General features: G+C 39.5%; 5 protein-coding genes across 8 annotated transcripts; 3 read left to right on the top strand and 2 right to left on the bottom strand.

Moving 5' to 3' along the window:
• The first annotated feature begins 1060 nt into the window (after positions 1-1060).
• LOC129797813 (TBC1 domain family member 5) lies at positions 1061-3864 on the top strand. Its single transcript, XM_055840645.1, has 7 exons — positions 1061-1329; positions 1400-1933; positions 1995-2045; positions 2107-2203; positions 2268-2663; positions 2724-3146; positions 3214-3864. The coding sequence occupies exons 1-7, from the start codon at positions 1274-1276 to the stop codon at positions 3700-3702; spliced, it is 2046 nt and encodes a 681-aa protein (XP_055696620.1). The 5' UTR covers positions 1061-1273; the 3' UTR covers positions 3703-3864.
• Positions 3865-3912: 48 nt separating this feature from the next.
• On the top strand, positions 3913-5517 carry LOC129797815 (protein arginine methyltransferase NDUFAF7 homolog, mitochondrial). The gene is made up of 3 exons (XM_055840648.1): positions 3913-4036; positions 4124-5084; positions 5140-5517. Coding segments are annotated over exons 1-3 (1317 nt in total). The 5' UTR covers positions 3913-4034; the 3' UTR covers positions 5494-5517.
• LOC129797814 (GRIP and coiled-coil domain-containing protein 1) lies at positions 5506-7645 on the bottom strand. Its single transcript, XM_055840647.1, has 2 exons — positions 5804-7645; positions 5506-5737 (listed from the first exon to the last, which is right to left on the bottom strand). Exons 1-2 carry the CDS (start codon positions 7558-7560, stop codon positions 5554-5556), a joined length of 1941 nt encoding a protein of 646 aa, XP_055696622.1. The 5' UTR covers positions 7561-7645; the 3' UTR covers positions 5506-5553.
• Positions 7646-7715: 70 nt separating this feature from the next.
• On the top strand, positions 7716-8217 carry LOC129797817 (diphthamide biosynthesis protein 3). The gene is made up of 3 exons (XM_055840653.1): positions 7716-7825; positions 7903-7977; positions 8042-8217. Exons 1-3 carry the CDS (start codon positions 7718-7720, stop codon positions 8114-8116), a joined length of 258 nt encoding a protein of 85 aa, XP_055696628.1. The 5' UTR covers positions 7716-7717; the 3' UTR covers positions 8117-8217.
• Positions 8113-10195, bottom strand: LOC129797816 (arfaptin-2). 4 transcript variants are annotated; one of them, XM_055840649.1, is made up of 5 exons: positions 10012-10195; positions 9191-9862; positions 8953-9115; positions 8780-8887; positions 8113-8715 (listed from the first exon to the last, which is right to left on the bottom strand). In XM_055840649.1, the coding sequence occupies exons 2-5, from the start codon at positions 9820-9822 to the stop codon at positions 8668-8670; spliced, it is 951 nt and encodes a 316-aa protein (XP_055696624.1). In that variant the 5' UTR covers positions 9823-9862; positions 10012-10195; the 3' UTR covers positions 8113-8667. The 4 variants fall into 4 exon arrangements, with proteins under 4 accessions (XP_055696624.1, XP_055696627.1, XP_055696625.1 ...); XM_055840652.1 differs by having other exon boundaries at positions 8113-8712; XM_055840650.1 differs by having other exon boundaries at positions 9191-9856; positions 10012-10186.
• Positions 10196-11525: the final 1330 nt, after the last annotated feature.

Raw genomic sequence — 11525 nt, 5'->3', positions numbered from 1 at the left:
TGAGGAGGTGACTTCTTATTTTATTTCATTCACCCCAATCCGCTCTGTCCTTTTCAAGAAAATTGAGGAAATTACGGAAATTAGATTTTTTGCTCCGACCAAGTGAATACAAGTTAAAATTTAAAATCCAAATTTGCGTTTTTTTACGCCACTACTTTCTTGTTTAAGCTGTTTAAGCTAGTTTTTCATTAATCATAATGCGGTGAATGAATTATATTGAACATCCTCGACCTTGACTTTTTCATTCTACTTTCATCTCCTTTCTTTTACGTTCAATTTCACTACAATTGTCTGTAAGCGCACCTACATTAAATACTTTTTTCTCTTGTGGTCAGTTTCATTTTTTAAATTAATTTAATAGAAAATAGTAAGACCTAAATTAGATAAGGAAAACGTCCTTTCGGTGAGCAGGACCCTTGAAACAGCTCCTAAAAATATGTGGAGAGGCAAAAAATCAAGATCAAGCTTATCCAGCTTATCAATCTAATATCTAAGAGTAAAATTGAGCTACTTGAGATGCGTTTCAATTTACTTACGGAATCAAGATTTTTTATTCACTTAATTTCACTTTTAATTTAAGTTCGATAACCATAAAATTTAATAGAAAAGGAGATCGATCTTGACGAAGCACACCGATGAAACATTAGCGCGAATGCTTCACAGAATTACGCAGACAAAAAACACAATTCTGACGTTATTATGTGTATTTTTAGGCCAATTTTTACAACTTTTCCAGCTGGTTTCAGTAAAAAATGGTAAATCTGTTTGAATATTTCGGATATTTCTGATCTTTCTTAATCTTTTTTAAAAGAAAAAAAGGTAATGGTGATAATTCATATTTGATCTAAATTACACTCCTTGTCTTCTTAAATAAATTGCGGTGGGTGTTGTCCTTAAAGGGTTAACATTTAGACCATCTAGAAGACACAATCCTCGTTTCGGTTTAATTTCGGCTGACTTCCTATTGCCGTTAATAAAACGTGCGAGCAACCGTTAGTCTGATTCAAATCTTTCAAATTGCAACAGGGTGAAGTAAAGTTCGAATTCAAGTGGCAAAAGCAGTCTGAAATGTACTGCGTTTCGGGGTGCGGAGGAAAAAGTGTGTCAATTTTGTGTTTTTGTGTCTTGCAAAAATTGTAATTTTCTATTTCTTCATTTCCCATTGAAGAATAAAAGTTCTGTGTAGTCCTTCCTGTCTAAGCGTGTTGTCCAAAAATTGATCTCAATGAATTTGTAAAATATTGGGAGCGTTACCAAGAAAATCGTGTGGAAAATGAGTTTCCAGGAAGCGGCGGGTACACAGGAGTTATCATCTGTGGAGAAATATGAGTAAATAAAATGAGAAATCGATTATTTTCCCCTTGTTATTGACTCCAAAATGTTTTATTTACTCTCTTAGGTTGGAGTGGATTGAACTATGTACTGATCTGTCGCAATGTGAAAATCTGCAGAAACTACGCACGAAGGCACTTGAGGGGGATTTGAAAGTCTCAAAATTTCGAAGTATCTGCTGGGCCCTCCTTCTCCGGGTCTTGGAATTTGATCCTACGAATTGGCTACAGCAGCGGCGGGAAGCGCGGAAAACGTACAGAGAGCTGAAGGCACAATTCAACCACAATCCCTATCAGGGAAATCAACCTGATGATGATCCACTGTCACAGTCCAATGAGAGTGTGTGGAATCAGCATTTTTGTGACCAGGAATTGAGCAAATTAATCCGACAAGATGTCCAGAGATCATTTCCTGGCATTGATTTCTTCAGAAAGCCCCAAATTCAGGAGATGATGACAAATATTCTCTTCTGCTACGCCCGGAGTAATCCGGCAATTTGCTACCGGCAAGGAATGCACGAACTCCTGGCCCCGATTATCTTTATCATTCACAGTGATCATCGGGTGTTGTCGCACGTAAAAGATCTCGTGCATAGTGTAAAGTAAGAAGAGAAAATTAGTTTTAGGTAAATTAATAATTAATATTACTTTAAATGCTTTCAGCCATACTCTCTATGAAGTTCTCAACCCAGAATTCCTTGAGGATGATAGCTAGTAAGTTGATTATTTTCTTCGTTAAATGATATTATTTGTAACGAATCCTTTGAATTTTCAGTGCTCTTTTTGTGAAGCTTATGGAAAAAATGGAGAAATACTACAAAATCAGCGGAGTAGTTCCTGATCCTTCGGGTCATTTGCCATCTGTTCCAACTGTGAGTTTGTCTGTTGAATTTGCGCAAACAGTTCTTGTAAATTAATTAATTTTTCTTATTCTAGACATCCTTCAAGACTTCAAGGGACAGTGCAACAGGAGAGATTGAAAAATACGTAAAGGCTCTGCAGGAAAACATTCTCGCCAAGCATGACGTTCAACTGCAGGATCATATCATTAAGCTAGACGTGCCACTCTCAATTTTAGCCATACGATGGTTTCGCGTTCTCTATGGGAGAGAATTCTCCTTTATGGATGTTCTCATACTCTGGGATGCAATTTTTGCCTCCGGAAATGACTTAGAATTGATTCCCTACGTAGCTGCTACCATTCTTATTAGTGTTCGTGATGTTATCCTAACAGCTGACTACTCCACAGTTATCAATACTCTCATGAAGTATCCAAATCCCGTGGATATTTATTTAATTGTGAAGTATTCCCTCCACATGTTGCGACCAGAGGTAAATTATTCAAAATTTCCTCTTTTTGTGAATTTTGCAGAATTTTTAATTTTATCGCAGAAACATATACGACCAAGCGGAGTATTTACTTACGTTGCACCACGATACATTAAACAAATTTCCTTGGATTCACCGCGATCGATGACTTTGTCCAAGAACGTGGCATCCTATCATGGACGCCCTAGGAGGGAGAGTGAGCGTCAGAGGACATCCTCCCTGTCGCGGATCCACACTTCTGACTACCTCAAGAATTTGGCTGTAATGAATGTGATGACTGACACAAACCTCGATTACCATGACAGTGAGGTGGTGGAGGGATACTTTGAGAACGATCCGACTGTTCTTCGACTGGAGCTGCAGCACGCCTATAGTATTATCAACATCACAAAAGCCAAATTGAAGAGGTACACCACAGTCCTACGGCAGCAAGCACCCGCACATAGTGCCCATGAGTACTATCGGGTTGTCGATGGGATTGACGAGGTAAGTTAACCTCTGATTAGCTTTGAAATTCCTTGGAATTGACAAAAATTTCTTTTTTTCATTCAAGCTTTGCTCACTTTTGAGCACACGTTCCACAAATTGCTCCAACAGGCAACCACCCGTGGAGCCAGCATTTGAGGCCAATGAAACAGGCCATGGGAGACCATTAGACTTCTACTTGCCACCAAATACATTGCCCCTGGCTCGTCGTCACAAGCCCAAAATGCCGGAGAAAATAGAATCTGCAAAAAATCTCAAGAAGCTCCACGTGGACAAATCTTTCGAGGTGGTTCCTGCCGATGAAGCAACATCCAACAAGGATGAGCACTGGCAACAGACTGAAGCATCACTGTCAAGTAGCTACGAACGCCCCAACACTCTCGTCTCCCGGAAGGCTGCAAAAATCATCGGGAGTCGGAAGTCTGTTGAAATGAGGATTATGCAGCGACATTCGGAATCTTCCACCGATGATCCACGTTCTGAGGCATCAACGAGCTCTCAGAAAATTATTCCACATCCCGAAAAGGTCATGACCCCTCTGCAAAATAATCCATGAAGATTTTTTAAAATGATTTTGTGTGATTTTTTCTTTACAAATTTGTGATAGGACGAAGAAAAAAAAAGTTTTGAAACAAATTTTATATTATATCAATACAACACAAAATGAACAATGAATGTAATTAATCAAAATAAATCATTTTTTTTATTTCTCAATAAATGGAAATTTAAATATGAGCGCGATTTTTAGAATGAATGACTCCTTCTTGAAGAAAAGTCAAAATTGTAAACACGAGAGGTCAATAAACCCGCAAGGTCGCTGGTTTTTCACGTTTTTCTCCGAGACGGAAATCTTGTCATTGATAAATTAGAATCTTAAAAAGTTCATTAATGTGAGTTTTATCAGAAATATCTCACGAATTTGCTGAAAACTCATTTTATTTCGATAATTTCAATCTTTTCTTCGGGGTGATGTTTAGGTTATCTTCAGGAAGATGGGTAATGAATGGGGGAAGAACAGCAGTTCTAGCCAGAACATTCTGCTACAAAACTATCAAGAGACCCCAGTATAAGGATGCGCCCCAGAAGAAGCCAATGCGGGAATTTCCTGAGGAGAATTTCTCATTGGCAAAGCAAATTTCTGCTCGAATTCAGGCTACAGGCCCCATAACTCTAGCTACGTATATGAAGGAGATCCTGACAAATCCCTCCGGTGGGTACTACATGTCCAAGGATGTTTTTGGGAAGGAGGGGGATTTCATAACGTCCCCGGAAGTCGGGCAGATTTTTGGGGAACTTGTGGCTGTGTGGATTCTCACGGAATGGCAGAAGATTGGCTCACCCAAGCCCATTCAGCTGGTTGAGTTGGGTCCTGGACGAGGAACTCTCACCCAGGACATTCTCCGTGTTCTCTCACAGCTCGATCTCTCCTCACCTGACCTCTCAGTGCATCTCGTGGAAATTAGTCCGTACATGTGTCAAGCACAAGCCAATCGTCTCTGCTTGAGTCACAACGAAGTCACGGATCCAGAGTCAAAGCATCACTATGCCGGAGAGATGGTCTCTGGGGTACAGGTGTTCTGGTATAAACGCCTTGAGGATGTTCCGAGGAATTTTTCCGTTATCTATGCCCATGAGTTCTTCGATGCTCTCCCAATTCACAAACTTGAGCGACAAGACAATGTCTGGAAGGAGATTTTGGTGGATATTGATCCCGATAAGAAGGAAGCTTTTCGCTTTTTAGTATCCAGAGGAGAAACTCCAGCTTCCAAGGTATTTTCCCAGCTATCTGGAGATTTTTCCGACAAACGGGATCACATTGAATTCTCCCTTGATACGTTTAGTGTGATCAATCACATAGCTGAGCGTTTGGAGGAGGACGGAGGCTTCAGTCTCATTATGGATTACGGTCATCTTGGGGATAAGACAGACACGTTCCGGGTGAGAAGATTTTTGTTCTGTCTCCAAAGATGAAGTAAATTAAATTTTGTTTCAGGCTTTCAGACAACATAAACTGCAGGATCCTCTTGAAAATCCAGGACAAGCTGATCTAACTGCTGATGTGGATTTCAAGCAGCTGACATTTATGGCTGAGAAGACGCAGAAAGTCATCACTTATGGCCCTATTGCTCAAGCTGACTTCCTCAAGAACATGGAAGGTGATGCGAGATTGCAGGTGCTCCTGGAGAACGCCAGACCGGATCAGAAGAAGGATTTGGAGACAGGATACGACCTCCTGACGCATCCAGATAAAATGGGTCAGAGATTCAAATTCTTCGCCTTATTTCCCACTGTTTTGCAGAAAATCCTCCAGAAACTTCCTCCCTCTGGGTTTAGTAGTCAACAATAAAGGACTTCCGGATTCAACAATAAATACTTTTTCCTTTATTTAACTGATTGAGCAACAATTCTACATTTTCTTACTGAAGTAATTGGTGATGGATTTCATTTCGAGAGGACTGAATTTTAGGACAGCCCCAATTGCATTCAACATGTGCCGTTTACTCACATTGTCATTTGTGGCCAGAAAACTCAGCGTAACATTCTTCAGATACTCCAAATTGGCACCCTCGCGGGACTTGCAACGTTCCAGTCTGAAGGGAAAGTTTTATATAATTTAAATTCCACAATTTTATCGAAGAAAATGTGTTAGAACTCACCTGTCCACCTCTTCCTCGAGCTGATTGATTTTATCATGAAGCTCCTCCTGTGTTGTCACCTTATCCTGAAGTGCCTGCCGGAGGGCACTCTCTGCGGAATGTCGTGCTTTCCGGAGAGCTGAGATCTCTACATCTTTTCGCGCCAATTCATGCACATAGTGCAACATGTGGTATTCCTCAACGCTCGATCCTCCTGGTGTTGTCAAGACCGTCCCATGGGGTCTTGTCTCGCTGGATTCCTGACTACTCGTTTCAGCAGTATCCTCCGTCGGCGGTGTGAAGATGTTAAAAGACGTCCGGAGAGCTTTAATTTCATTCTCTTTCTCCTCCAGCAGCACCAGGGAGCGATCTCGCTGCTTCTGTAGATGTTGCTCAAGTTCTGCAATACGCGACCGATAGTCAGCCTCCAGGGCTCCCACCATCTCCTTCCATTTGGCCTTCTCTGCCTTCATTTCACTCACATGTTCGCTAATTTTGGTCTTCAGCTCCAACTCTTGCTCGTCAATGTTTCGATTGAGCACCTTCACCTTCTCCTGGAGCGTGTGAATGTGAGACTTTTGAACTTCAACACTATTTCTCAGCTCATAATTCTCCATTTGGCAATTTTCAATTTCCCTCCGGAGTCTCATCTGCTCCTCCATGCAGATCCCGTGATCATTCGAAGCTACGGCGAAAATGCGCGAAACATCAATTGGATTGGGAATTTTTGCATTCTCCAACATGAGGACCTTCTTGAGGCGAACAATTTCATCAACAATCTCATTAATACTCTTAAATGTCCTACTATCTTCCTGAAGCACCGCTGGGGCGGAGTCTGAATAATCAAATTGGGCAATTCTCTCCTTTAGCTTATGAATATTGTCCTGATCCTGCTGCCGGAGTCTGTCATACGTGCCCACTGTCTTTGAAAGCTCAGCCAGTCGCGATTCCAAACTCGCCACACGTTCCTCGTGCAGAGCTTCCAGTTTCTTGGTTCGTTCCTCCGCCACGATAGCTCTCTTCTGTTCACTCTTAATTGCAGCTGCGTGCTGTTGCTTTAGGAATGCAATTTCATTCTGCAACTGTTGCAGCACCAGTGCAGAATTCTCCCTCTCACTCACATTCTCGTGCTTCTCAAGCTTCTTTATCTTCTTCCTGGCTGCATCCAGTTCACTCGTCAACTCCTTTATTGTCTTATCACTGTAGTTTGTTGTTGCAAACTGATTCTTCAGGTCATTTATCTGCATCTCCAGATTCTCCTTTAAATGCCTCTCATCCGACAGCAACTTCTGCAGCTCCCGAATCATCATCATATTGTCATTGGCCTCCTTCTCACGCTCATGTCGCTCCACAATTAGCTTCGACTTTACACTCTCAACGTCGATATTTGATTGGGCTCCGGCTGCTTTGAGTTTCTCTTGCATTTCCCGCAGTGCATTGTCCTTGAGCTGCATTTCCTGTCGCAGTTGCTTCTTGTCAGCCTGAAAGGAGGCCTCCATGCGAGACTTCTCCGCGGACAGTGTTGCCAGGGAACTCATGAGGGTAGCAATTTGCATTTGCAAATTGTCCGAGTCCCCTGCCTTGGTATCCTGACCATTTTCCTTGGTTTCCTTGGTGGAATCCTTGCTGAGTGCTGCAAGACTCACCTCTAGGGCTTCCTTCTCCTTCAGCAAGCCCTTGTAGGCAGCAACAACATCCTTTAGGCGTGTCTCATACCTCGTCAACTGCTCTCGCTGTGTATTTATGATTTTCTCATGTTCCTTTGCGCTTTGAGACATTTTCTGCACACAAAAATTGCCACAAAACACAAATTCCTTATTTTGACATCGAATTCCGAAACATAACCTCACATTGTTTTTTTTTAGGAAGAGGGGGTGTTTGTGTTTTTCAGCGTGTGAAACTTTTTTGGAATTTTAATGATTGTACTTACTAAAAATGAGTGTGTATCATGATGAAATTGAGATTGAAGACTTTGAATATGATGAAGCTGAAGAAATTTACCACTATCCCTGTCCCTGTGGCGATAGATTTGAAATTTCCAAGGTATGAGCTCAGATTTTGAGGTTATCTCGTTTACCTCCCAAAAAAAATTAGATCGTGATTCATTCCCTCCTTTCCAGGAAGAGCTGATGGCCGGAGAGGAGACAGCAACGTGTCCAAGTTGCTCCCTTATCGTGAAAGTTATCTACAATCCTGTAAGTCTGTGGCACTTTAGGAACAATTCAGGAAAAATAACTCCCTGATTTTTCTCTCCCACAGGAACAGTTTAGAGCTGAAAACGAGGAAGTAAATCTGGATGAGAAGCTAAAGAATTTGTCACTGGAGAAGAATTAGATTTACAGCAACTGGCTGATATTTATTTTGTATATATCTCATTTTTTATTACATTTAATCAGTAAAATGTAAGTAAACACAATAATTACGATGAGATTTTCCTTTTTAGCTGTTTTATTTATGCGACTATAAGAAATAAATCGTTTTATTTTTGACCGAAAAAAGAAGTCCAAAAATTAAACGCATTGGTGCACAAAAAAGGCGGTAAAAAATTGCTAAAAATAAAGGCTAAAGACGATAAATAAGTTAGGTGATTGTGAGTGATTAATGATGGGAAAAATATTATTTGACTAGTTGACTTGGAAAAAATATTTATATCAAATCAATTCATGAGATTAATTCACGAAAGGAACGATCAGATTACTTTGAAGCTTCCTTCACTATTTTCTTTTTTTCATTTATCAATGGAAAGTCGACTCTTTCCCCTGTAAAATGCATTTTGTTTTGCAAATAATTCACGCATACCCACAAGTCCTGGATTTTATTTTCTGCTCTCGAGTCGACTGGGAATTCGAAAAACATCCAATTGAGATTCTTCCGATCTTTTTTCCTTACTGCTCCAACCATGATCCCTGTGAGGAATTTGGACTTTTCACCTGCTAATGAATTTTTTTTTAATTTTTAATTTGCCAAAAAAGTCAAGATAAATTGTTAAAAACTAACCTTTATATTAAACTGCCGGAGGGTTCCCTCAAGTGCTTGTGCATTCCCGGAGAAGTAAGCAGAAATAGCGTTGTGTAACAAAACTAATTGCTTATGCATCACCTTGATCTGGAAGAAAGATTGAGATTGAATAGAAGATTCATTGTTAAACCAAGAATCAGTTTTTTTCTTACCCTGTTCTCATCGAGAAATTGCATTTTAACAGCCACATCTGAACGCAACTTTTCATACTGCTCCTTGTGCTTCATGAAACTCTTCTGAGCTTCCTCAGATCCTGGACTAGTTACTTCTGGTTTTGAGCTCTCCAAATCCGACCGGTAGGCATCATATTCAATTCTGCAGATTCCACAAAAATGATTTCAATGAAAATTCCATCAATTAGCACAGTGCAAAATTCTTGTGTGTACTTACCGCGCTGTTTCGTACTGCTTTATCGTAATTAGCGTGTCTTCAATGGTCTTATTGCACAGCGTGTTCACAGACGATATAAAAAAGTTGAGAGCACTTAGTAGGATTTCTCCGTTCTTTGTCAAATTCCTCTGCGTCTCTGAATTGTACAGGAACTCCTCCTGCAGCTCTGGGCTCTTTTGTGCTAGATCCGAGAAAGCCTCAGCAAGAGCGTGCTGTGTCTGCACGACGTGATGAAAGTGGGAGCTCATGGCGCGCGTTAGCCTCAGCACGGACAAGTACTTCCGCTGAGTATCGCGAAGCTGCTCAATTTGCGCCTCAAGTTCTGAATCCACAGTCCTCGTGGATTTGCCCAGTTTCTCCATCATTAGCTGTCGTGTGCACTTGTACGTTGATATGCTCCAATTCTTGATCGTGTCAATCTTTGAAGCGCCATTCTTCATGATATCCCCATTGGGGCTCATTCCGGGTGATGGTGTTGCCGGCTCCGAGACATTCCGCAAGGCCAGGCTATTGGGATGGTTTGGACGAAAGCCCCGGGGTTCGGTGCCCGTGTGAATAGCGCTGTTGCTGTCGTTCATGGACGGCGTGTCTTTCAGCATCTCATGGATACTCCGCTCAGAATGACTGGCCATCTTCTTCCTCAGCTTCGTTGAAATGCCCTCGAATCTGTAACTTAATCACCAAAGTCTCAAATTAACTAGAAAAATACGAAAATTTCCTTTTTTCCAAAACAAAACGCCTTTTCCATGCAAAAATCGATCAAGAGAAACGTCAAAAATCCTCCCTTGGCGCTTTTTCTCTGCACTTTTCCCCACAATTACCTTGCTAAATGCTATCACTGTATAATTAACGTACGTATGGGGAATTCTTCTTTACACCAAAAGCAATTTTTCACAGCAAAACATTTTATTTGTTGGAAAATTTCTTAAAAACCAGACGCATTTTCACTTCCTCTTATTTTCCTTCTTTTATCGCAGTTTCGGAAAATTTGACGTTTCATTTGACATTTCATCATTTTGCATCTGTGTGTGTGTGATTCTCTCTTTGAACCACCCTGAAGTTTTTGGACACCCGTATGTTTTTGGACAAAATCGTCGACTAAATGAGCCGATGTCGCATGTGTCAAAAATTTTCAAAAATTTATTTTTTTCATATTTTTCATAAAAATAATTAAATAATAATGTAAATAAACAAGAAAATGTCCAAAAAAGCTGAAGTTTTTGGACACTTCACAAAATATTCAAAAATATTTTTCTCTTTTTCTCATAATCAAGCAAATGTCCAAAAAAGCTGAAGTTTTTGGACACCTCAAGAAATATTTTTTTAAATACCTCTAGACCAGATTGTAAATTTTCGCTCTAGGCTAGGGATAGGTAACTAGATAATTTGTCCAAAAAACAAAAATATTCCAAAATCTATATAAAAAATCCGTAAAAAGGACATCTTAACATCAATTGGATTGAATGAGTCTTGATACAGATTAAAGTCCTTTAAAAGGACTTTCATTTGGTGGTAGATTTTTTTCTCTAACTTGGGTCTAGCTATCTTATTTAGAGCTCTCTAAATAATTTTTAATTAAATTTTTCCACTTTTTTACACAAAGTCCTTAAAAAGGACATTTTAACATCAATTGGATTGAATCAGTGTTATTACAGATTAAAGTCCTTTAAAAGGACTTTCATTTGGTGGTAGAATTTTTTCTCTAACTTGGGTCTAGCTATCTTATTTAGAGCTCTCTAAATAATTTTTCATTAAATTTTTTCACTTTTGTACAGAAAGTCCTTAAAAAGGACATTTTAACATCAATTGGATTGAATGAGTGTTATTACAGATTAAAGTCCTTTAAAAGAACTTTCATTTGGTGGTAGAATTTTTTCTCTAACTTGGGTCTAGCTATCTTATTTAGAGCTCTCTAAATAATTTTTCATTAAATTTTTTCACTTTTGTACAGAAAGTCCTTAAAAAGGACATCTTAACATCAATTGGATTGAATGAGTCTTGATACAGATTAAAGTCCTTTAAAAGGACTTTCATTTGGTGGTAGATTTTTTTCTCTAACTTGGGTCTAGCTATCTTATTTAGAGCTCTCTAAATAATTTTTAATTAAATTTTTCCACTTTTTTACACAAAGTCCTTAAAAAGGACATTTTAACATCAATTGGATTGAATCAGTGTTATTACAGATTAAAGTCCTTTAAAAGGACTTTCATTTGGTGGTAGAATTTTTTCTCTAACTTGGGTCTAGCTATCTTATTTAGAGCTCTCTAAATAATTTTTCATTAAATTTTTTCACTTTTGTACAGAAAGTCCTTAAAAAGGACATCTTAACATCAAT

The sequence above is a fragment of the Lutzomyia longipalpis genome, chromosome 1, assembly GCF_024334085.1.
Source record: "Lutzomyia longipalpis isolate SR_M1_2022 chromosome 1, ASM2433408v1".
NCBI lineage: Eukaryota > Metazoa > Arthropoda > Insecta > Diptera > Psychodidae > Lutzomyia > Lutzomyia longipalpis.
Note: the sequence above shows the minus strand (reverse complement) of the source record. Positions and strands in the feature narration are given on the sequence as shown.

Excerpts from the sequence above, each read along its gene's own strand:
- LOC129797814 (XM_055840647.1), bottom strand. The coding sequence starts at position 7,560 with ATGTCTCAAAGCGCAAAGGAACATGAGAAAATCATAAATACACAGCGA. Across the intron at positions 5,738-5,803 it reads CTCGAGGAAGAGGTGGACAG|ACTGGAACGTTGCAAGTCCC; the intron begins GTGAGTTCTAAC and ends CTTTCCCTTCAG.
- LOC129797816 (XM_055840649.1), bottom strand. The coding sequence starts at position 9,822 with ATGGCCAGTCATTCTGAGCGGAGTATCCATGAGATGCTGAAAGACACG. Across the intron at positions 9,116-9,190 it reads AAGCAGTACGAAACAGCGCG|AATTGAATATGATGCCTACC; the intron begins GTAAGTACACAC and ends TGGAATCTGCAG. Across the intron at positions 8,716-8,779 it reads TCCGGCAGTTTAATATAAAG|CAGGTGAAAAGTCCAAATTC; the intron begins GTTAGTTTTTAA and ends AAAATTCATTAG.
- LOC129797815 (XM_055840648.1), top strand. Across the intron at positions 5,085-5,139 it reads ATAAGACAGACACGTTCCGG|GCTTTCAGACAACATAAACT; the intron begins GTGAGAAGATTT and ends ATTTTGTTTCAG.
- LOC129797817 (XM_055840653.1), top strand. The coding sequence starts at position 7,718 with ATGAGTGTGTATCATGATGAAATTGAGATTGAAGACTTTGAATATGAT. Across the intron at positions 7,826-7,902 it reads ATAGATTTGAAATTTCCAAG|GAAGAGCTGATGGCCGGAGA; the intron begins GTATGAGCTCAG and ends CCTCCTTTCCAG. Across the intron at positions 7,978-8,041 it reads TGAAAGTTATCTACAATCCT|GAACAGTTTAGAGCTGAAAA; the intron begins GTAAGTCTGTGG and ends TCTCTCCCACAG.
- LOC129797813 (XM_055840645.1), top strand. The coding sequence starts at position 1,274 with ATGAGTTTCCAGGAAGCGGCGGGTACACAGGAGTTATCATCTGTGGAG. Across the intron at positions 1,934-1,994 it reads GATCTCGTGCATAGTGTAAA|CCATACTCTCTATGAAGTTC; the intron begins GTAAGAAGAGAA and ends AAATGCTTTCAG. Across the intron at positions 2,204-2,267 it reads ATTTGCCATCTGTTCCAACT|ACATCCTTCAAGACTTCAAG; the intron begins GTGAGTTTGTCT and ends TTCTTATTCTAG.